Source organism: Aspergillus candidus (assembly GCF_002847045.1).
Source record: "Aspergillus candidus strain CBS 102.13 unplaced genomic scaffold BDW47scaffold_70, whole genome shotgun sequence".
Lineage (NCBI taxonomy): Eukaryota > Fungi > Ascomycota > Eurotiomycetes > Eurotiales > Aspergillaceae > Aspergillus > Aspergillus candidus.
The window spans coordinates 96,047-117,596 of NW_020194075.1; the positions used below are offsets into that span (position 1 = coordinate 96,047).

General features: G+C 55.8%; 10 protein-coding genes across 10 annotated transcripts; 5 read left to right on the forward strand and 5 right to left on the reverse strand.

Moving 5' to 3' along the window:
• Nucleotides 1-20: 20 nt before the first annotated feature.
• Nucleotides 21-1,783, forward strand: BDW47DRAFT_83864 (alpha/beta-hydrolase). Its single transcript, XM_024819991.1, has 6 exons — nt 21-295; nt 372-501; nt 565-710; nt 767-877; nt 926-1,020; nt 1,074-1,783. The coding sequence occupies exons 1-6, from the start codon at nt 229-231 to the stop codon at nt 1,593-1,595; spliced, it is 1,071 nt and encodes a 356-aa protein (XP_024668119.1). The 5' UTR covers nt 21-228; the 3' UTR covers nt 1,596-1,783.
• Nucleotides 1,784-1,943: 160 nt separating this feature from the next.
• Nucleotides 1,944-3,512, reverse strand: BDW47DRAFT_134647 (FAD/NAD(P)-binding domain-containing protein; the record flags this gene model as incomplete). The annotated part of the gene is made up of 3 exons (XM_024818137.1): nt 1,944-2,678; nt 2,739-3,312; nt 3,373-3,512. 3 exons carry the CDS (start codon nt 3,510-3,512, stop codon nt 1,944-1,946), a joined length of 1,449 nt encoding a protein of 482 aa, XP_024668120.1.
• A 518-nt stretch (nt 3,513-4,030) lies between these two features.
• On the forward strand, nt 4,031-5,870 carry BDW47DRAFT_129376 (MFS general substrate transporter; the record flags this gene model as incomplete). Its single annotated transcript, XM_024816983.1, has 7 exons — nt 4,031-4,155; nt 4,234-4,432; nt 4,487-4,796; nt 4,856-5,153; nt 5,223-5,534; nt 5,587-5,658; nt 5,714-5,870. The coding sequence occupies 7 exons, from the start codon at nt 4,031-4,033 to the stop codon at nt 5,868-5,870; spliced, it is 1,473 nt and encodes a 490-aa protein (XP_024668121.1).
• A 213-nt stretch (nt 5,871-6,083) lies between these two features.
• Nucleotides 6,084-7,754, reverse strand: BDW47DRAFT_129377 (ankyrin repeat domain-containing protein; the record flags this gene model as incomplete). The annotated part of the gene is made up of 1 exon (XM_024816984.1): nt 6,084-7,754. One exon carries the CDS (start codon nt 7,752-7,754, stop codon nt 6,084-6,086), a length of 1,671 nt encoding a protein of 556 aa, XP_024668122.1.
• Nucleotides 7,755-8,201: 447 nt separating this feature from the next.
• On the forward strand, nt 8,202-10,083 carry BDW47DRAFT_112866 (uncharacterized protein). Its single transcript, XM_024814258.1, has 2 exons — nt 8,202-8,721; nt 8,784-10,083. Exons 1-2 carry the CDS (start codon nt 8,324-8,326, stop codon nt 9,871-9,873), a joined length of 1,488 nt encoding a protein of 495 aa, XP_024668123.1. The 5' UTR covers nt 8,202-8,323; the 3' UTR covers nt 9,874-10,083.
• Nucleotides 10,084-10,413: 330 nt separating this feature from the next.
• Nucleotides 10,414-11,577, forward strand: BDW47DRAFT_129379 (putative sarcosine oxidase; the record flags this gene model as incomplete). The annotated part of the gene is made up of 1 exon (XM_024816985.1): nt 10,414-11,577. The coding sequence occupies one exon, from the start codon at nt 10,414-10,416 to the stop codon at nt 11,575-11,577; it is 1,164 nt and encodes a 387-aa protein (XP_024668124.1).
• A 285-nt stretch (nt 11,578-11,862) lies between these two features.
• Nucleotides 11,863-15,654, reverse strand: BDW47DRAFT_112868 (phosphatase family protein). The gene is made up of 2 exons (XM_024814259.1): nt 15,554-15,654; nt 11,863-15,394 (listed from the first exon to the last, which is right to left on the reverse strand). Exon 2 carries the CDS (start codon nt 15,206-15,208, stop codon nt 12,092-12,094), a length of 3,117 nt encoding a protein of 1,038 aa, XP_024668125.1. The 5' UTR covers nt 15,209-15,394; nt 15,554-15,654; the 3' UTR covers nt 11,863-12,091.
• BDW47DRAFT_83881 (Dcp1 family protein) lies at nt 15,590-17,085 on the forward strand. Its single transcript, XM_024819992.1, has one exon. It carries the CDS (start codon nt 15,813-15,815, stop codon nt 16,842-16,844), a length of 1,032 nt encoding a protein of 343 aa, XP_024668126.1. The 5' UTR covers nt 15,590-15,812; the 3' UTR covers nt 16,845-17,085.
• Nucleotides 17,067-18,363, reverse strand: BDW47DRAFT_129382 (bifunctional triacylglycerol lipase/ester hydrolase; the record flags this gene model as incomplete). The annotated part of the gene is made up of 4 exons (XM_024816986.1): nt 17,067-17,137; nt 17,229-17,464; nt 17,535-17,719; nt 17,785-18,363. The coding sequence occupies 4 exons, from the start codon at nt 18,361-18,363 to the stop codon at nt 17,067-17,069; spliced, it is 1,071 nt and encodes a 356-aa protein (XP_024668127.1).
• Nucleotides 18,364-19,279: 916 nt separating this feature from the next.
• BDW47DRAFT_129383 (SMEK family protein) lies at nt 19,280-21,500 on the reverse strand (the record flags this gene model as incomplete). The annotated part of the gene is made up of 4 exons (XM_024816987.1): nt 19,280-19,891; nt 19,946-20,385; nt 20,438-20,605; nt 20,669-21,500. Coding segments are annotated over 4 exons (2,052 nt in total), but the record flags the coding sequence as incomplete, so codon positions are not given.
• Between the last annotated feature and the right edge of the window lie 50 nt (nt 21,501-21,550).

A 21,550-nucleotide genomic window follows, 5' to 3' on the forward strand; every position in this document is an offset into this window, starting at 1 on the left:
GATCACATAACATTGATGACAAATGGCGTTCCCATATCCCCGGATCTGCACGGAATGTGAGGCGCGCACAAGTTGCACCAACTGCGCCGTTGTGGCCAATTATCAACCCAGATACAGGATCAGTGGCTGACATTGGTCTATTCACTCGTGTTTGATATACAGGGCTTCCCCCGATTAATCGGCAAGAGATAGAGAAGACCCACAGCAGTACGAGTGCTTATCGACGTCATGCCTCCAAAACGTGTCTTGTCTGCGCAGGAGTGGGTCGGTGTCGCGGTGTCGTTGGTCCAAGCTAGTATGCAGACCCGTTCTCGTATCTCTATTTTGTCGATGGGTATGCATCGAACTCGATGATATTGACAGAGGAATAGTTTTACGCTTGGTCATAGCAGCAGTGGCGGCTCTATTTCAACGAAGCGAGGGTCCCTCAACTTACTACCGCCACTTCTGCTATGCGGGGTCGCGGATTCTTACGGGGAGCCTCTCATCTAGAGCACTAGCGTATATCTCCCCGTCATCTGTATAGGAAAATGAAAGCACAACGAGCTTACTATTCATTCACAGTACCCTGATGACATCCACAGACGAAGGGTATAAAAAGTTCTGCTCGTCGCGTGGTTGTGCGCCAGAAACGGTTGTCCTGGCCGATGGTACCCGAGGCCACTGGATTGGGGATAAGACTGTCGAAAAGGTCATGTTTTTTTGCCATGGTAAGTGTCTTGTTCTTTCTGATTAAAATCGGCGCTGATGGAGTGGCTGCTTGCAGGAGGGGGTTATGTGGTACCGGCCCTCGATGTTCACTTCGAGTTGCTCCACCAGACGGTGCAAGAGGCCGAGCGCAAGGGCAACAAACTGGCTGTCTTGTTGCTTTCGTACGGTGAGTTCTCCGCAAAAGTAAATTGTAGCGCGTATTAATCGAGGATAGACGTCTCTGTCGACGCTTCATATCCCCGCCAACTCCAACAAGCTTGCCAACTACTGGACTACCTCATTCACACCGAAAACCGCGACCCCTCAAATGTAATTTATCAACACGTCCATCAACCGAAACACAGAGCTAACAATATCCATAGATCATCCTCGCAGGGGACTCCGCAGGCGCAAACCTCGCCCTTGCCATCCTCTCCCATATCCTTCACGCGCACCCCCATGTGCCCCCGCTAACCCTCACTAACCCCTTCCGAGGAGTAGCGCTCCTCTCCCCGTGGGTCACCTTCGACACAAAAAAGACACAGTCGATGCAGCTAAATCGGCAAAGAGATGCCCTCGACACCGACGTGCTCCACCGCTGGGCCACACAGTTCCGAGGCTCCGCGCCGACAGATCCCTACATGGAGCCGCTCTCGGCGCCAGAGGACTGGTGGCGCGGTCTGCCTGCGAGGGATGTTCTAATCACCGCTGGGGACGATGAGATTTTCCTCGATGATATTGAGGAGATGGGCAGGCGGTTGCAGTCTGTGCACCCGAAGACGAAGATCTGCGTGCTCGAGGATGAATCTCATAACCATATGATTCTGGAGCTTACCTTGCGAGAAGATAGGTCGGAGACGAGACTGGCTTTTGAGAAGTGGGTTTGTTCTGTTCTTGCGGATTGAATTTTCTGGTGTGGATGGGTCGAGATGGCTTCTTGTTTTGCGACCTCTGCTGTATAGAGCTAGCAATGAACGCAGTACGTCGTGCCTTTCTATGGTGGATGTGGAGTGACTGCAATCGGTCAACATGACTTGCACAGTTTTCCACACCATTTGTATTTTGACGCTTCTTCCAATCTTGCAATCTCTTGCAAAATTCATGAGTTATCAATATTATACCATTTTTGACTGTTTTTCATCGGTTGTTCCCCAAGAAATAGATATATTGAGTCTGAAACGCCGGTCTAGGTCACATCAATCTTATAGCAGCAAGTATATACATTTATCTATGCTCGATTCTGATTGAACCGCTCAAAGCCGTGACCCCCTCTTCTGTCGATTCTCCGTATTCTCCAGCGCCTCCCGCGCCTTCGCATTCAACCGCCTCCACATAAACTTACGGCGCGTCAACCCATCCAGAAAAGCCCGGAACCACTCGCGCTGGAACTTAGGCAACTGGCGACCCTTGCCCTCTTCCCCATTACCAGCCAGCTGCCTCACGGTCTCGAAGTAATCTTCGAAATCCGGGAAGATCAACGTGAATTTCACGCCGTCGCCCCGCGCCTTGATGCGCTGCGCCTCCCAGTTCTGCATCTCTGCTAATGGGGGTAGGGTTGCTCGGCCGGCGAGCAGACGCGCTGCGAGCACTGCTTGCCATTCGAAAATCTTGAATGTTAAGCCTGCTGCGACAGCGCCCACGAATAGCAGTGTTGGGTCTTTTTGCCAAACGACGTGCTGGTATAGCTCTGGGACACGGTTGTTGCGCACTGGGACTGTCGGCAGGAAGGGCAAAGTCCAGCTGTAGCCCGTGCCGAAGATGATGTTGTCGACGTCTGGGATACAGGTACCGTCCGCTAGGTGAACGGTCCTGTTCACCACCTTCTCGATGGACGGGTGGTTGTTGATCTTGGGGTGCTTGAAGGCTTCGTCCCCGAAATAGCCGTTTGCACTGTGACCAATCGTGATCGCATGGACTGCTTTCGCCGTGTCCGCCAGATCGTATGAGATGTCCGCTGCGGAGACGGATGCGCCCACGACGACGACTCGCTGGGGTTGATTTCGTCAGCATGGACACCATGCACATCATTTGTCCTAGATCAAACTCACCTTGTCGGTAAATGCGTCTCGGCCGCGAAAATGCTTGCTGTGGAGCACACTTCCCGGCCTGGACTTCTCGAACTGCTCGAGCCCTGCGATCGCAGGGATATAAGGCACCCAGTAATGCCCACTGGCAACGACGACGGCGTCGAACGTCTCTGTCCACCAGTAGTCGCTGTGCGTCCCTTCCCTTCGAAGTGTGACCTTCCATTCGGCGCCCTCCTTCTCCACCAGCTCGACCGTCGTGTTGTACGAGACGAAGTCGCTGTATCCTTTGCGCTCCACGAGACCCGAGATATAGTCCCTCACGACGTCCCACTTCCGGAACGGGGTCTTTGGCCCGTAGTTCGAAATCGACAGCTCGCTGCGGTCTTCTGGGAACGGCTCCTGGCTGAACTCCATCGGGATGGAGTCGATATTCGTCTCCAGGTAGGGGTAGATGGACGACTCCGCGAAGCGCGGCTGGTCGGTCTTTGGCGTCTGCGCGGGCAGTCGTTTAGGGACTGCCAATGGCGCATCTGCTGTTCGCTTGGCTAGGGACTCGAAGTTCGAAAGCGTTGGTGGTCGCGATGAGTCTCCGACCCTAGGACCCCGTCATGTCAGCTACGGCGAACAAGGTAAAGCTTTACAGGCGCAGACGAACCAGCATCCTCCGGGACCCTCGCGGCGCTCGAACACTCGGATTATGTCGAAGGCTTTTTCCTGCGCCAGCGCGTCGATGGCAATGGCTCCTGCGGGCCCCGCGCCGATGACGGCTACTCGTTTAACGTGCGCGAAATCCATACTATGAGGTTGAAAAGCGAAATAAAGTTTGCGCGCAGAATTACCAGGTACATTCTCCAGTTAGTTATATTATATTATCCCACTGACTCGCAATCACCGAATATCGTCCGACTCCTAACCCCGCCGTTGACGGTCTTTGTTCTTATCGACGGGGTTTGGTGATGATGTTTGTTGTGGGGACGGTCACGCAATCTGCAGCCATCCCGGGGTTGCTCCTTGGCTCCTGCGACGATCCTCGAGAAAACCACGTTTTAGGGCAGGGTTCGCATGGGCGGTGCTTAATCTTATACTGGCTATCCGAACCTTGGTCCACGAATCCTGGGACCGTTGAAAGCACGCCATATGGACTCGATATCAGTCATTTCGTAGGGCCACCATGAGCAGACCCCGACGACCAGGGGTCGATACTTAACTATGTCCGGTGCCTGGGACTCGGAACTGGGGTCTGCCAATCTCATATGATTTTACTAGAGGCCTGAAAATAGGGTTTTATCAATGGCCGACCGGTGACTGGCACCATGATGGATATCAAAGTAGATACCGAGAAACAGGGATCGCATAGCAATGCGTCCAACCATTCGCAATGCTCCCAACTGCCTACCGTGGGATGGACTCTGGATCAGGAGAGAAAGGCCCGAAGAAAGTGTGTAACTACTACCCTGATTACTGAAGTAATGAAGCTATAATGAAGTTCCCGGCTGATATCCATTCTCCCTCTCAGGGTCGACCTGACCGTGCTGCCCCTCCTTACCCTCGGCCTCTTCGTCTTCCAATTAGATCGCATGAACCTGGCTAGTGCATTGACTGGCGGCTTCCTCGAGGCCATTAAGATCGATCAGGCCACGGTCAACATGGGCAACCAGTTGATGTTCATGGGCATCGTGGTCTTTGAGATCCCGTGCAACATGGCCCAGCAACGCGTGCGCACGACCCAGTCCTTTAACGAACAACAAACACTGACAGTGGGGTAATAGGTTGGTCCGCGCAAGTGGCTTGCAACGCAGGTCTTCGTCTTCGGCCTGATCGCGACCATGCAGGTCTTCGTCCGCAATCGAGGCGGCTTTATCGCCACACGCCTGCTGCTCGGGTTTGCCGAGGCGGGCTATATCCCCGGAGCTGTCTACACCTTGTCGACATGGTACACGAAGTCAGAGCTCGCCAAGCGCGTGGCTATCTTCTTCTTTGGGATGTTTGGTGGCAACGCCTGCAGTCCGCTCCTGGCTTCGGGTATCTTGCAGCTCAATGGTCGACAAGGGCTGACAGGGTGGCAATGGCTGTTCCTGAGTATGTCATGAGAAACATGTTGGCGTTTTCAATTTACTTATCGCTAACTTCTGACACAGTCGAGGGAGTCTTCACTATCTCCGTCTCGATCGTTTTCCTCTTCTTCATACCCGGGTCACCTGACTGTCCCAAGCCCTTACTGAGTCCGGGGCTCATCCGCTTCACCGACGCAGACCAACACGTGCTGCAGGAGCGATTAGCGGGGGAGAATCGAGGAGGCGCTCAAGGTTTAGTCATTCCTCTCAAGATCGTCTGGCGCGCGGTGTCCCAGTACTATCGCTGGCCGCACTTCATCTCCACCTTTGTGGTGTTTTCAACGTGGAGTCCTCTGACGACTTACACGCCGTCTATTATCATGTGCGTGACAGCTCCAGAAATCTTTCACCCTATCAAGGGTCCAATAAATTGTAACTGACGTGGACACAGGTCGCTCGGGTTCGGCCGCATCGCAGCCAACGCCTTAGCCGCAGTGGGCGCGTTCCTCGCACTCTTCGTCGTATTTTTCTTCGCCTACCTGAGCGACAGGACCAACATGCGCGGTGGGACTGTCATCGCCGCCCAGGTCTGCTACCTCGTGGTACTCATAGTCGCCCTTCTGGTCCAGCCCCATGTCGGCAAGTGGTCACGGTGGGGTCTGTGGACCGCCGTGAACAGCTTCGCTGTCGGTTACCACCCTGTCCATAACTCCTGGGTGCAGCTCAACTGTCGCGATCCCAGGGAGCGGAGTATCAGCATTGCGTATGTCTTACACTTGAACCCCAGTCTACATCCAAAACTAATTAGAAACCAGGATGTGGGTAATGTCTGCCATTGCCGGTCTGATGGCCGGAGCGCAGTACTTCCAGGCCCCTGACAAGCCACTGTATGTTGACCATATCCCCTCCCTGTTGTTGTGGCCCTCTCTAACCGTTCTCAAGTTACTCCAAGGGTCTGCGCACCATGATCATCATGGTGGCTGTCGGAATAGCAAGTGCGGTGGTGCAGGTCCTCGTGTATATCTTCCATAATCGGCGCGTGGCGCGAAGCAAGCACCAGTTGGACGATGGATCAGAGCCCATGGTGTATGTCCCGTAGGTTGGAGCTGGCTCTTTTCATACGCAGTGACTCATGTGGTGGTTCGGGTCGGATGCTGGACATCTGACCTTGAACATTGTGGTATCGGCATGAGAGCTGTCGTTGGGCAAGGCTATCTTGATTATTAGATATTACCACATAACGATTTAGACGAATATAGACCGCAAGTTGGATTTTTTTATTTGAATTGCTGCAAGATGAAAAGAACACGACTTAATTCGCACCCACTCGATGCGATTCTACTGCCTTCGACAGCAAATCAATGCATCTCTTATTACGCCACTCTGTCGCATACTCTAGGGCCGAGCGACCGGAGCTATCCAAGGCCGTCGCGTCCGCCCCGTTCGCAAGCAGCACACGTAACACACCCAGTGCGTTCTGTCTGGCGGCCATATGCAGCGCCGTGGAACCCTGCGGGTCATACAAGTAGGTCGAGTCCGATGTCACCCCGTCGTCGAGACTTCCCCCAGCCCGTTTTATAGCGTCCACCAATTCCTTTACGATATCCCCAAATAGCAGCGGCTTTTCATTATAACTGTTCATGGCCACGTGCAACGCCGTAGCCCCGACTATGCCCTTAGCAAGGGGGTCCGCCCCATGTCGCAGGAGCAGCCTAACGGCCGGAATGCGGCCAGTGGCGACAAAGCTGTGCAGAGGCAAGTAGTAGGGCGCGGGGTTCCCTGTTCTCGCAATATGAGGCAATGGCTCTTCCGCTTCGATGGAATTCAAATCTCCCCCTGCGTCGAGAAAGGCGAAGAAAAGCCGCTGCACCGTGTCCCAGGGTAGCCAGCTCCCGCCTGCAAACGACAACGTCATCTGCCCGGTGCTTTGGCACGCGGTGGGGTCGGCGCCCCTATCCAGACACAGATGCACCATCTCGTCGTGCCCGTTTTCCACGGCGTTCATCAAGGGCGTGGTCTTGTTTCTGCCGGTCGAGTTAATGTCTGCGCCTCGGTCGAGGAGGAGTTTGAGGGCCTCAAGGTTTCGGTTCAACGCCGCCAGGACTACCACTGGCGTGCTGGCTACGTGGTCTGTGTGTGACGTGCATGGGTCGGCCCCCTCGTCCAGAAGCAGTCGGATCGCGGGGAGGCGGTCCCGGTTGATGGGGGCAAGAACAGCATAGCACAAACCGAAGCGGCCGAGCTCCTCGGAGAAGGTGACGTCGTCTAGAGAAAGGTCGCGTCGCTTGGCCCCGATGATGTGACGCAAGAGGGCAGTCGAGCCGTAGGAGGCCGCCTGGCTCAGGATGTTTCCCTTTTTGCCGTCGATGTGGACCGGTCCGGTGATGTTTGCGCCATGCTCAATAAGCCACCATACTATGGCCTCGTGCCCCGCTTGTATAGCCAAGACGAGCGGACAGGTATTGTTGCGGTGGCTTTCGATGGCGTGGTTCGCACCATCCAGGGATATGCCCTTGCTGATGGCGATCTCTACCAAGTCGATGTTTCCTGACTGCGCGGCGACATGGACCAGCGTCCAGTCCCTATCTTTCCGGGTGCCAGCGAGTGCGGCTGCTGGCAGCGAACGGAAATAGTCTAGGATAAAGTCTGAATGCCAGCGCCGAGCAGAGCCAAACGCATATGCGCAAGACGACGTATCCGTGGTGTCAGACGAGGTCGTGACGGAATCTTCGTCGGAGTCGGAGAATTCATCTTCTGTTTCTTCTGTTTCTTCTGCTTGTTGGTCGTCCTTTGGGGTATTTCTGGTGGAGACCCATTCTTTAATTTCATCTCGATGGAATTCCCACTTGACAGCGTCGTTGTATAGCTGCGGAGTCAAGAGTTTTGCGAGCCCCTTTTCCGTGCGAGTCAGGGCTGCCAGGCTGGATCGGGGGAGGGATTCGACTATGTTGAAGAGGAGCTCGAGGGGTAATGCGCTCAGCATTGTGGAAACAAAATGATCAATGATCCTATCTTGTATGGTTTTGTTATTCTTTATCTTTCACTTTGTAACGTGTGTCATTCTCCGGATGGATGCAGCTGATATACCAAAAAGTACTAAGAAGTACACTATAAGACCCATGGATCCCACCTGATTTGGCCCCAACCAGGCAGCTACCCCACCCAGATATGAAGGAACGCCCAGCCGCAACCTCACAGAAAACAGCCTGATCGCCATCCATCCATCTAGAAGCATGATCCATCATATCTGGATCGGACATCCGTTCCTGTTGCTCAGTTAGGGCTTGCCAGGGCGCGTGGGCGCCATGCTGACTCAGGAATGAGTCATCAGTGCATGCGCCATTAGTCATCTGCTCATAGATGGAGTTATTCAGGGCATTTCCACCTCGTCATCTTCGCCGTCATCGTCATCTCTCCTTCCTTCCTCTCTTCCATCTCTCTTCATAGATACTTCTTCCTGTTCGTCTCTTTCGCGAGAGACTTCAGTGGAACACCTCTTCTATGAGCCTCATTCTATAGTAACCCCCCAATCAATAGGTGAACAACATATGGATGGCCCGCCCCCTGGCTTCCCCGGTCCAGACCATGTCTCCCCACGGACCCTCACCACCCCCCGGACTACGCCATCGGGGTCCAGTTCGCGCCGCCACGGTGGCTCACTTGGAACCATCCCAGGCGCAACGTCGTAATTCCATTCTGTCGGATACTGTTTCCGACGCCCGTCGTTCCCTACGCTCCTCGACCGACGACATATTATTTCCCCGCGCCCCCGCACGCAGTGAGCGCGTCGCGACCCCGGACGAGTCGCCTTGGCAATCCTTCCCCCTGGGCTTGGCCTTGTTACCAGCAGTCGCGGGCCTCTTCTTCAAGGATGGGAGTGCGATCGTCACCGACGTGACCCTGCTGGTGATAGCTGCCATCTTTTTGAACTGGTCCGTCAGGCTTCCATGGTATGTTGGTGCTGAGATGATCCCTTACCCGGTCTCGTACAGTCCCCCGCTAACCCCGCCAGGGACTGGTATCGCTCTGCACAGGCCACCCTTCAACAACGACAAGATAAGTACTATGACGTAGCAGAAGTCCCTCCGGATGTCGACAGTCACGACACCACGGACAAAACCGGCGGCGACGATGCCCATTCTCGTAGTGTCGACAAGGACAAACATCGCCGACAATCGTCGGACGCGGCAGCAGCCCGCAAAGAGTTGATGAGACACGAACTCGCCGCTTTGGTCATGTGCTTTGTCTTTCCGATTGTCGGCACCTTGCTTTTACACACGATCCGCTCCCAACTCTCGCGCCCCTCCGAGGGCCTCGTCTCCAACTACAACCTGACCATCTTCCTTCTGGCCTCGGAGATCCGGCCGGCCTCCCACCTCTTGAAGATGGTCCAAGCGCGCACGCTCCATCTCCAGCGCATTGTCCTCGACTCGGACGAGTTCGACGACCCGGACAGCGAGCGCATCGATGCGCACAAGGTCCTGGATCTGACCAAACGGCTGGAAGAACTCGAGGCGCACGTCGCCGAAACTGTCGCGCAACGGTTGCGCTCCACCCCGGAAGGCGCTGACCACGCGGACACAGCCCCCAACATGGAAAACTTGGTGGCGCAGGCCAGTGCCGAAGTCCGTAAAACCATCCAGCCCGACATCGACGCCCTGAACCGCGCCGTGCGACGCTATGAGAAACGCACCGCCATCTCGGGCTACCAAACGGACGGCCGGCTCCAAGCCGTTGAGCGACACGTCAACGACGCGGTGTCGCTCGCGGCTGCGGCGCACCGCCAGCCCCGAGGCTTCTTCCACATTGTCTTTGACTCTCTGTGCGCCGCTGTCTTGGTCCCGGTGCAGTTCTTCCTGTCGTTGGCGTCTCTCCCCGCACGGCTCGTGCGGCGTGTGTCGGGACTCATATCGTTTCCAACCCGTCTAGGAAAGCGTCCCCTGGGGAACAAGGGAAAGAGGAAAGCCTCTCCGGCCCAGGGGTCCCAGGAAAACCCGTCTTCTCGATCACCTTCATCCTCGAGGCGCCCGAGGCGGGGTAGATCAACCCAGGAGGGTGATGCCGAAGGGAAGACACTGAAACCGATACGGGAGAATGATTGAAGGTCTGATTGATTCATTAGCTCATGCATTATTAATTTTATATCAATGGTCTTCTGACCAGGGTGCTCTGGCTGGGTTGTTCTGGCGTGATTATGTACTTATGCATTTTCTACTCTTTACAGGGCTGTAGACTAAGGTACTTCTCTATATGCTGCGTAAGGTCTCGAGTCATGGCGTTTGTTTTCAACATATCAACATCTGACAATAGAGCTCGACCAACCAAGATGTGCACAAGCTAGACTGTTCCACCAGACATTACATGAATCTCTGACTGTCCAGACGGGCGGAAGCGGCCCGCTCCCATTCCCGGCCCGGACATCTTCTCTCCAACCCCGCATACAACACACAACGATACACATTCACCCTCACGATCACCACGGACCAGTTCAAAAACCGAATCATGATGCCATCCAGTTATCATCACGTGGACGGTCTCTCCTCCGTGCGTCCCGGGACGAGAGAAGATAAATGGGCCATGCCAGCGCAGAACTACCCTCAACATACCCCATATCCAACCTCCAAGACAACTAAGACATCACAATGCAGCATTACGACGTGGCCGTTGTCGGTCTAGGCGCCCTCGGAAGCGCAGCAGCATACTACGCCGCTCGTCGCGGCAAATCAGTCATCGCCTTCGAGCAATTCGAACTGGGCCACGTCCGCGGCGCCTCCCACGATACCTCGCGCATCGTGCGCACCTCCAACTCGCTCCCGGAGTATGTGGCGCTCGCGAAATCTGCCTACAAGGACTGGGCCGACCTGGAGCAAGTCACTGGCCAGAAGCTGCTGACTATCACCGGTGGCGTTGTCTTCGTCCCGAGGGACATGTCCACCCCGTTTGACACCCTCGCTCAGACCCTCGACGACACGGGCGTTCCCTACGAGCTCCTCGACGCGGCGGAGGTCAAACGCCGCTGGCCCCAGTTTGATATCCCGGACTCTGTCGACACGATCTACACCCCCGACACGGGCATCGCCCACGCCTCCAAAACAGTCTCCCTCCTCCAGCACCAGGCCCGTACCCACGGCGCCCTCCTCAAAGAGAACACCCCCGTCGAGCGCGTCACCCCTCAACCCTCCGGTGGAGTCCTCATCGAGACAGCCACAAACCCCAACAACACCAACAACAGATACCACGCCAAGAAGGTAATCCTCGCCACAGACGCCTGGACCAACAAGCTCCTCGCGCCCCTAGGCGTGCACATCCCCCTCACCACCATGCAAGAACAAGTCACCTACTTCAAACCCACCGACCCCACCGCCTTCGACCCGGCACACTTCCCCGTCTGGATCTGGGGCGCTGACCCCGCCTTCTACGGCTTCCCTACCTACGGCGAGCCAACTATCAAAGCCGCCCGCGATACCTCCAACAACTTCATGGCGCCCGACCAGCGCACGTTCGTCCCCTCCGCGCAGCTGCTGCATCAGCTGGGTGATTTCATGCGCGGATTCATCCCCGATGGGGGAAGGAAGCCGCTGCGCACTGTTACTTGTCAGTATTGTATTACGCCGGATCGGCAGTTCGTGATTGCCCCGTTGAAGGAGCATCCGGATGTTATTGTGGGCTTGGGCGCTGCTCATGCGTTTAAATTTACGCCTTCTTTTGGGAGGGTCCTTGCTGAGTTGGCGGTTGATGGTGCGACGAAGGAGGATATTTCGAGGTTTGGGATTCCGAGGGGGGCGGGGACTACTAGTAAGTTGTAGTATATACTAGCGTGGTTGCTGTTCAATGGATTGGGTGTTCAAATGAATGGCTTGTTGGGGGGAGATATCTTGGTATATGTTAGCATGTCTTTTATTTTGACCATTCGACTAAAAACACCAATTGGCGAGTGGTAGGGTCTTGATATCCAACAATATATAGTTACGGGTAACGCATTTCCATATTTTATGACTTTATATCTTCCACTGGGGATATAGTACATACTTAAATAGATAGGTAATGACGCTAAATGATATATTTAGTTCAATCACCTGGGATATTTGAGTAATGCTGTGCATTTTTATCAGCTGCATAGCTATATACATCCATCTAAACCCAGTCGTCTATACTAATACCTAACTTAGGTGAACCACCAATATACCCGAACAGCCCCTTCTAACCAACATGGAGAAAATAAAGTACTAATATACAGCTCTATTCCCGAATAAGAAATAAAGACCAGTCTCGGCCAGCCTTAACATGAGAACATACAAAAACAAGAGAGAGAGAGACAGGTTATGAAACCCCCCCAGACGGCCCGTTGTTATCCACTCCGATGGTCTTCAAAAACGGCTCGATGATACTCCGTTTGCGTTCGCCTACCGCGCGACGCTCTTTTTCCTTGTTGGGCGTGGTCCCCTCCGGTGCGATGAGAAAGTGCGCGAAGAGTGCGGACAGTCCAGCTTCGACGGCCTGTCGGCGCACGGCGAGCGGGTTCACCGCCCCCTGGGAGGCGGAGGTGGAGGTGCGCTTGCGCCGGATGCCCCCCGAGATGAAACTTGCCGCTGCGGCGGCGTGGGAGCCGCTGGTTGGAGGGGCGGTGGTGGAGATGGTGTCGGGCTTGCTTGGGTCTTGCTGTTTTGCTGCGGCGGCAGAGCGCGCTAGCATGGCGGAGGATGGGGCCACTTCGTTGGCGATGCGTGCGAGCATGAAAGTGACGAAGGTGAAGGAGACACTATGGGCTGGGGAATAGGCTAGGTTTTCCAGCACCCAGGCTTGGGATTCCTCCCAGGACATCGGTGGGGTTTTGGACTTCTCCCGCGCGACGATCTGCTCGTCGAGCTTGCGCCAGACGTCCGCTGTGACGATGCCGCCTTTCAATGACTGCAGGAACATCACGAGCGTCTCGCTTAGAGCCTCTAGTCGGTGCAGGGACGAGACCTCCGGTGCGAAGACCGCACTGAAGGGCTGGTTGGTGTCCATTGCCTCCCGGGCGGAGGTCAGCAATTGCGTGCGCTCCTCGCCGTCCTCCAGCGTCCAGGTCTCCGGGGCGAAGGGCCACCCGAACCCGGCCGGCTCCCGGCACCACGGTGGGATCTCCTCTGATTCGCCTCGCGTCATGCTCCATTCCGCGACGGCGCGCTCGGTCAGCTCCGAGATGGCGTCCGTCAGGTGGAACAGCTCGCGGGGCGCCGACAGCGAAACCTTGTGGTCCGGTTGGTCGGCCAGTTTTACCGCGGGCAGCGTGCGCGCCCCAGCTTCGGGCATGACGGTCAGCTCTTCCAGGCTGCGGCCGAAACACGTGGGCAGCCACCGCCCAAATGCGGAGATGAAATGGTCGCGGCCGCTAGCGACTCGCAAGACCAGGATCTCCTCCAGCTTGATCTGCCCGTCGTTGAGCATTCGCGCCAGTTCGATGTTACCGACGTGTGCGGTCACTTCAATGTTGGCCAGGTCTCCGGGAGATAGCATGTAGTCGTGAGGTTCCGAACTCTTATGCTCCTCCGAAGAGTGACCGGGTGAGTCCACACGGTAGTCAATCCAGGATGGCATGCTGTGATCATGTCCATCATCCCGTTCTGGTTTCTCAAAGGAGAACGTGGCGGGGACTCCGCTGGTGTTGGCCACCACCAGTGTCCGGCGAACCGGCACGTCAAAGGCGATGTTGCCGAAGTTGACCGCGTTGGGGTCATCCGAATCAGCGCCCTTGGGCGCGCCGTGATGGTCCACGACCACCGTGAGTCCGGGTCGCGCCTCGTTCTCCGCCTTGTCGAGCTCCCGCACCACTTCCTGATGCACCTTGGCTTTGAGCTGCGGGACCACCGACTGGAAAGTAATGGTAAATCCGGCGACCAGCGGCTTGTGATCCGACGATAAGATGCCCTGGTGTGAAAGGTAATAGTCCAGGCGGAGGGGATCCGACTCTGGGTCGTCGGATGGCGCAAACAGCGAGTCACTGCCACTGGGCTGGTCTTTATCAGGATCGTATTCGTCCCCGCTATCAGCGCCGTCCACGTCGGGATCATAGTCAAACAGAACGCTATCGTCGGCAACGGCCTTGTCCACGCCCCTGGCTTTCATCTCCTCGTCGCGCTTTCGCGCCTCTTCGGCTTCCTTGATCGATCGTTGGTGGTCGAGCATGTCCTTATTCGAGCGATACAGGATGCGATCACACCAGCTGGGGCCGCGGTTCTTCTCACTCGAGTCAAACCTCGCCACGCTCCCTACATCATACTTGTACGTCGGTAGGAACGAGATGTCTCCCTCTCGCCAGCCCTCGTGGAAGCATTTGCGGGTTCTCTGTTGCAGGTGCAGCTGGTCATGGGGGAGCAGCGATGATATGGTGGTCTGGAGGGATGCCGGATCAAAGTGCGGGTCGATGTCTTCGTCTTCCACGGGCGACGGAGGAGTGGGCGGCGTGCTATCTTCGTCTACGGCGCCCTCGGGCGGATTGGACGGGTCTTTGGTCCCATGCGACGACTGGTGCGTTTTGTCATACTCGTTCTCCGTATGCCGAACCAGCACCTGTCGCACGTCGGCCCCGGGGATATCTTCGAGCCGATAATTGAGGTCACCGAACCAAAACGCAAAGTCTTCCTGCCCGATCGTCTCGGCGGGGCCGTCGCGGAGACTCCTACTGGAGTCGATGGGCTCGAACCGAGCGCGGGTAGCGATCTGGGCAGCGTCCCAATTCCGTCTCTCCAGGCTCCCCTTATCCGACCCTGCCGCCAGATGGCAATTGACGAAGACGAGACAGGTGGTCTCCCCGAGCGTCAGACGCGTCGCCACCGCGCCTTTATTGCCCATGTACCCCAGGAGCCCGGTGCCGACGTTGGCACAGCTAACTGACGACACGCTGTCGGCCAGCGACGGCGCTGCGTAGATCAACTGCAGCAGACCTACTAACTGGGTCTCCGCGACGAGTTTGTAACCCGGCGGCAGGGCCTCCTGGACCGCCGCTTTCCACCTACTGGCAGGACCCTGGTCCACGTAGGGTCGCAGCGCTTCCGTCGGCGACGAGACATCAACAATCTCCTGCAATCCGAGGACAAAAAGGCCGACATCTTCGGGCGCTGGTTCGGGGCGATGTCCAGAGCCCGGGCCTGAGACATGTCTTTTCCCGTCCGGTTTCCCGTCGGGGTTCGACACTGTCAGTCCAGACAGTTGCTCGCAGATACCCCTACACTGCACGAACCACGTCGCCACGTCCTCCTCCGTGCCTGCGATGGCGGCCACATTCCACGTCCCAACTTTGATGCGCACCGACTGCTGACGAAGGTATTCCGACTTTCTCGACTTCAGCACTTGCGGGAGCGACGACGGATCGGGGGTGGGATCGGGGGAAGGAGGCCGCTCGTCGCTGTCGGACGAAGAGTGGGGGGATTTCGGCGTCGGTCGCTCGGTAGTAGCCATTTTGATGCTCAGGTTTGAGAGGTAAATACAATCATTGCCTGTATATACAGGAGGCGAGAGCCAGAGTGGGGCTCGGCGCAGTCTGGAATCCGCCGTGGAGGTGGTGGTATGCCGACCGCGCGGTCTATCGGAACGAGATGGACGTGACGCTCAACGAGAATCCGAGGAATCCATGGATGGAGAGACCTTCAACGGAGTGTCAGTTCCAATCTTAATCCATGAGCGAGAAGTATCATGAATGGGAGGGGACAGCATAGCAGGCGCGCGCCGGGATGACGTTGGCGGTGACATGGCGCTGCAGGACACCACGCAGCGAGGAGAGGAGGCACCACCGAGATCACATACTTTCAAATCAACATGGGTAGTTCAACACTGAACAAGATCTTTTCGAATGGAATGGGAGAAATGAGCAGGAGAGGGAGAGAGGAAGAAAGAGAGAGAGAGAGAGACAGAGAGCGAAGGACGAAGCCGGCCAAGATGCTCCGCTGACCGCTTTCCCACATCCGATCGTCATTCTCTCCAACTTCCTCTTCTCTTCCTCTTGAACTACACCATGATCACGAAACCCATATCACATCACCAATAATACACACCACCCTCCAATATGACCGACCAACAAGATTCCCCCCCAATTCCCCCTCCACTCCGGACAAACGAAGAGCTCAACCTCGCCGTCCTCCGCCGTCACAACCCCTCCATCCAAAACATCCTCTCGCTCGCCCCCTATGCCGTCGTCTACATCTTCAGCGCGACCTCTCGCCAGTGGGAAAAGAGCGGCATAGAAGGCACGCTCTTCGTCTGCCAGCTATCGCAAGGGCCCCTCGGCGAAGAACGCTACACCGTCTTCGTGCTCAACCGCCGCGGTCTCACCAACTTCGACGTGCCCCTCACCGACGGCGAGAACGTCGAATTGACCGAAGAATACGTCATTCTCAAAACCGACATCACCTACGATTCCAACCCCAATCCCAACGGCAACAGCAACAGCAACAACAACAACACCGGCCCCTCTAACTCTCGGAACGCCAAAACCGACCCCATCCGCATCTACGGCCTCTGGATCTACTCCGAGCCCCCGCCGAACTCCACCGCCGAGACGCGCACCATCAACGCGGAGGTCGTCCGCGAGTGTGCCGTCCACGCGGGCCACAGTCTCAAAATCGCCCGCGAGCGTCTCGAAGCCGCCCGCCAGGACGGCATGCACGAGGCGGCCGCCGCCACCGCGACGACCACCCCGCCGCTGGAGGAAGTCCAAGAGAGTGTGCCCATGGGTCGTCAGATCTCCCTCAAGGATCTGTTTGGGCATCAGCGGGCTCATGACGATGGGTGGAGTGTGAGGGCGCATCATTTGGGGCCTGCGGATGGGCAGTTCGAGCAAATGCGCCAGCAACAGTTTCAGCAGCAGCAATTGCAGCAGCTGCAACAACAAGAGCAGCAGATACTGCAGCAGCAACAACAACACCAGCAGCAGATGCTCCTGCAGCACTTCCACCAGTCCCAACAGCCCCTTGGGTATCCTGGCCCTACTCCTGCAGCTGCTGCAGCTCCCCCGGCGCCGCCACAGCCGCAGGGGGATGTCCTGGGGAGTTTGTTCCGGAAGGCGGGGCTGGCGTATCAGGATGGACCGGTGCAATGATTTTTTTCCTTTTCTTCTTATAACATTCTTTTTTTTTCTTTCATGTTCTTTTCTATTATCATTGATATATGCATGGTTCATGCGTGGTCGGTGAGTCAGGTCGAGGCGTACGAATAGATACCCAGTTTGCATGTGGTGGATTAAATCAACATGACCGATTTATCTTCTATTTCCATTTCTATATATATATGCGGATTCTACCTATCTATACAATGGTGAATATCAACCCATCTGCACAATCTCCATAACCATGCCCGCCACCTTAGTCGCCATCACATCAGTATCATCACGCTCTATAAATCATTAGCCCCACCCACCGTTACAAAAGAAGACCAAAATGAACAGAAGAGAACGAAGAAAATCAGAGGAAAGGGGAAGACTCACTCAAAACAAAAGCATGCGGCAACCCCTCCTCACAAACCACCATCTTCGGGCCCCCAGTTACATGCCGTCCCCGCATGTGGATGATATCGTCCCTCGTTCGCTCCGCAACCCAGTGGTCATTCCGACCGAAGTAGAAGAACAGTCGGGTCAGTGGTTCGCCTGCGCTGGGCACGCCCCAAACGTCATCGGACCATTTGTCTGCGGTGATGGTTTGCATTTCGTCGGCGGCCATGTGTCTATTTTGTTAGTTTTGATTATGGGATGAAGATAAATGGGGGAGGGGAGGGAAGGGAAAGGGGGATATACAGAGCTTGTCGCACGCCCCGCTTGCTTTTGATGAATGATGTTGTGGCAGTGACCATTTCAAGTGAGGCGGACTGCATGTAGAATCTCACTAGGGAGCGGAGTATAAACTCCGATACGCAGGCGACGAGGATGCGGACGAATATGCCCGCTAGCAGAGCCAGCTGCGGTACGAAAGAGAGAATATTCTGTTTTGTGTCAGCCATTTATTCAATGCACACGGAGTGAACGTGGCAGAGGAAGAGAGAGCTACGGTAAGTTTCCTCCCCGACGGCGACAGCGCAATATCAACAACAGTAGGAAAGAGCATAGCGCCCCCGATAATATCAAAGCCGACAGCCCCCGACGACGACGATGTCGAGGTCGCATCGGAACGCTCGCGGTGTCGGCGTAGGACTTCCATGGCGATGTACGAGCCTACAGAGTGTCCAACCAGGATCACCTTCGCTCTGCGCGGCCCTACTACCTCTAACCCCCCAATGAAAGAGTCCAGTTTGCGCTGGACGAAGCAGATTTGCTCTTCGAGGCTGCAGGGCTGTGTGGTGCTGCCGTTGCCATTTCCGGCCGAGGATTCTTCCACTTCAAATCCGCTCAGGCTGTGCCCGTAGATGTGGAATTTACTCCTGATGCCCTGCTCGGTGGACAGAGAAGACAGTCTGTCTGCGAGTGTCGAGAGAAAGCCGTGGTAGTAGCTGATTAGGCCTGGGTTGCCGCTGATCATGTAGATGACTACTGGGGAGTGGTCAGCCTCTGCGCCCTGTTGGGCTGGGAGAATTGTGCGCTTGAAACGGTCGGGTGAGATGTGTGTATCTGGGTGTAATTGTGTATCCATGATGGTTTCATGTGGTGTTGTGGTGTTGTTTGTCTGGTACCTGTCAAATGGGTATGGGGTATGGGAGGGATGAAGTAGAGTAGTAGTCGGACGGGAAATCTCCCGCGGCTTCGGGTAGTTCAGCCAGTCCAGTTCCACTATATTCTCCCGAGCTTCTCGAATGTCTGATTGAGGAAATAAATCAACTTTGATATACTATATCAGCCTTACACACCATTCAATATACTGGTCCTTCTCTACAGTAACACTAATCACTACTGATGGTAAATACGAGTTGATTACCGCATGAGGACCACTATGTGCACTGCAATCATATTTCAATATCTCTGCAGAGAAATGCAAACAGCGATGGATGGCGCATCCACCACCTCAGAACCATCGACGCCAGTCGTAAGAAGCCTTGAATAAGAACCGACGCAAGAAACAGTATCGCCTAGATAGACCCCGGAAATGCAGATGTACACTGATCCATCGCAGTCCGTCGGTTTCACCGGCCTGACTCCTCCCCGTGAATCAGGGAGACAAGGAGAAAGATAGGTAAATGTACAACAGGCTAATCAAATAGGTGGCAGAATAGAGAGTAAGCAAAGGAAAAAACAGACCTGAGATCTCCAATGGAAACCTCTTACATGATATCTAAACAAACCACCAAGGCAGAAATAATATATGAGAAAACAAAAAAGGGAATCGTACAATTGGTCGAAGAGAAGACGTAAGAAGATGTAAGGAAAAAGAAAAGACGAAATCATCACTCCATCTGGTGGTATCTAGAAAAACTGTCGTAAAACCCACACGGTCAAAAAAAAAAACTCCGAGCACGGACAAAACACGGCTGATGCTGGCAGATAACACAAATCACAGGTGGTGTGAGAGCACTACCATCAAAGACATGAAATGGGACATCGTAATCGGTAGATCATTCACGTTCGCGATTGGCTTCTTGGCCCTGGTTCTCCTTCTCGCTGGATGTTTGGGTCGTAGGGCTCGTGTCTGACGGCGCCGGTTTGTTGGCCGAACCGAGATTGATCGCAATCCGCTTCGGTGCTGCGCTGACACCTCCACCGCTGCCGCCGCCTGATGCACCCTGAGCGGCCGCCGCCTTCTCGCTGCCACCAGGCGCAGACCCAAACGAGATTGTCCGCTGTCTCCGGAGAAGTCCCGCACTCCCAGGTCCAGCGTTTGTCGAGCTTCTGCGTTTGGGGCCCGAAGTCAACTTGACGAGCTCGTCATCGTCCTCCTCTTCCCGTCGTCGCTTCTCCGACAGTCGTTCCGGCGGGGTCTGCACGACTTGGGATCCCGGTGTCGAGGGTGATTCGGGGGAGTCGGTGGCCGGATCGTGGGATGGCAGGTCGGTCTCTCGGGATGATTGTTGTGCCGACTTTTGCTCCGCCTCGGCTTCCGGGTTCGTGTCCATCGCGTCGTCATCGTCATCATCGGGGTAATCCACCAGCGGCTTGACCACCGGTGAGACCACGCCGTTGGACGTCTGGGCGCCCGTTGTTGCATTAGGCCCTTGGCCCTGTGGCCACTGTAGTCGACCGTCAGTATACATCGACAATGCCATGCAGAGCGGCGCGCCTACCTCATCCTCGTCATCAGATGTGTTAAAGTACTCTTCCTCCGCGGAATCCATCTCCCGGGCCCCCTGCCAGCGTTGCCCGTTGGCCGGTATCCCACGAGTCGGCGTCATATCCTCCTGCGAGGAGAGGATGGCGGAGTCCCCCTCTGCCCCGTAGCCCTGCATCTGCTCGTAGCGAAGGATCAAGCTCTGGAAAGTATCCACGTAGGTGATATTCTTCAGCTTCTCGCCGTATTTCTCCACAACGTGCAGGACAAACGGTTTGATATTTTCCCGCTTGATGCATTCGAACAGCTCCAGGCAAGCCGAGTTGAGGAGATTGTCGCGGGGCATCGTTTCGTAGACGATGTCCAGGATCAAGCCAAACGTATTGTTGTGCGTCATCAGCGCCTGGTAGAACGTGTCCTGGAGGCTGATCAGGCAGCGGAAGAATTTCAAGGCGGCTACAATCGGACGGGTCAGACGGGCTGCGCGGAGAAGCGTCGGGTCACTTACTCAGTTTCAGATGTTTCTGGGGGACGGTGAGGAGCCTAGCCACACGAGGAGCCAGCGCTTCGTTATGGATGACACTACGGCTACGGTAGAGGTGTTGGCGGACGAAGAAGGTGAGGATGTCGACAAGGTGCGAATGCAGGGCGACTTCTTGGAAGGTCAGATCGTTCACTGCGGTGGTCAATGGTTAGCTCCCGACGACGAAACTCAACCCCCGTCCACAAGGGCACTTACGGGTGGCACGGTTTTCGAGGCGCTTCAGTGGCATGAAGAGCCGCTTGGCGGATTCCTCGAAATGGGCCTGAACCGCCGCCTCGGGGAGGATGCCGGGCCGTTTGGCATACTGGTCCGGTCCCATGCGACCCATCGGATCCTGCATCGGGATCTGGGGGTCCAGCAGGACCTTGACGGCATCCGCCAGTTGGTTCTTCACCCCCAAGTCCGACTCGACATGGAGCAGATCGATGAGCGTATCGGTCAGGGGGGTCCTCTTCTCACTGGCGGCCCGCAGCATGTAGCCGCGCATCATGATCGGGTCGTGGTCGAGGAGCGCCACGAGGATGTCGATGCCGGTCGTCCGCAGCGACGGGTTCGGGTGCTTGATGGCGAAGGCGATGACCGCGAACAGGCCGTTGGTGATGAAGTTGGCGAACAGGTTGGCCCGCGCGGGGGCCTGCAGGTTCTTCGCGATACCGGCACACTGGTGGAGGAACTGCACGGCATCCTCCTTGCGTTTTGCATCGGGGGCGCGGGGGCCGAAGACGGAGAACAGTTCTCTCAAAAACTGGCCGTTGGACTGGATATGATTCACGATCTCGACCTGGTTGAAGAAGATGAGGGAGTTGAGGACGGAGAAGGTCGGGTCGTCCAATATGCGCGCCAGGACCACATCCTTCAGATACTGCAGGCGCCACGTGTAACGGATTTTCCGGCGGATAAGGGGATCTTTGATCGGAACGACCTCTTTGAAGCGCGACTGGTCCGCGAGGTATTGCCGATGGTTGGCTTTGTGGGTGGGGAATTCGGGATCATCTAAGCTGGTCAGAACATGCACGGCGGCTCCAAACTCTAAAATTGGAGGCAACAAGGGACGGACGAGATAAGAAGCAAAAAAAA

Coding starts and splice junctions, on each gene's coding strand:
- BDW47DRAFT_112866 (XM_024814258.1), top strand. CDS start 8,324: ATGGCCCGCCCCCTGGCTTCCCCGGTCCAGACCATGTCTCCCCACGGA. Junction 8,722..8,783: donor TGGTCCGTCAGGCTTCCATG/GTATGTTGGTGC, acceptor TAACCCCGCCAG/GGACTGGTATCGCTCTGCAC.
- BDW47DRAFT_83881 (XM_024819992.1), top strand. CDS start 15,813: ATGACCGACCAACAAGATTCCCCCCCAATTCCCCCTCCACTCCGGACA.
- BDW47DRAFT_112868 (XM_024814259.1), bottom strand. CDS start 15,208: ATGGCTACTACCGAGCGACCGACGCCGAAATCCCCCCACTCTTCGTCC.
- BDW47DRAFT_83864 (XM_024819991.1), top strand. CDS start 229: ATGCCTCCAAAACGTGTCTTGTCTGCGCAGGAGTGGGTCGGTGTCGCG. Junction 711..766: donor GGTCATGTTTTTTTGCCATG/GTAAGTGTCTTG, acceptor GGCTGCTTGCAG/GAGGGGGTTATGTGGTACCG. Junction 1,021..1,073: donor AAAACCGCGACCCCTCAAAT/GTAATTTATCAA, acceptor CAATATCCATAG/ATCATCCTCGCAGGGGACTC.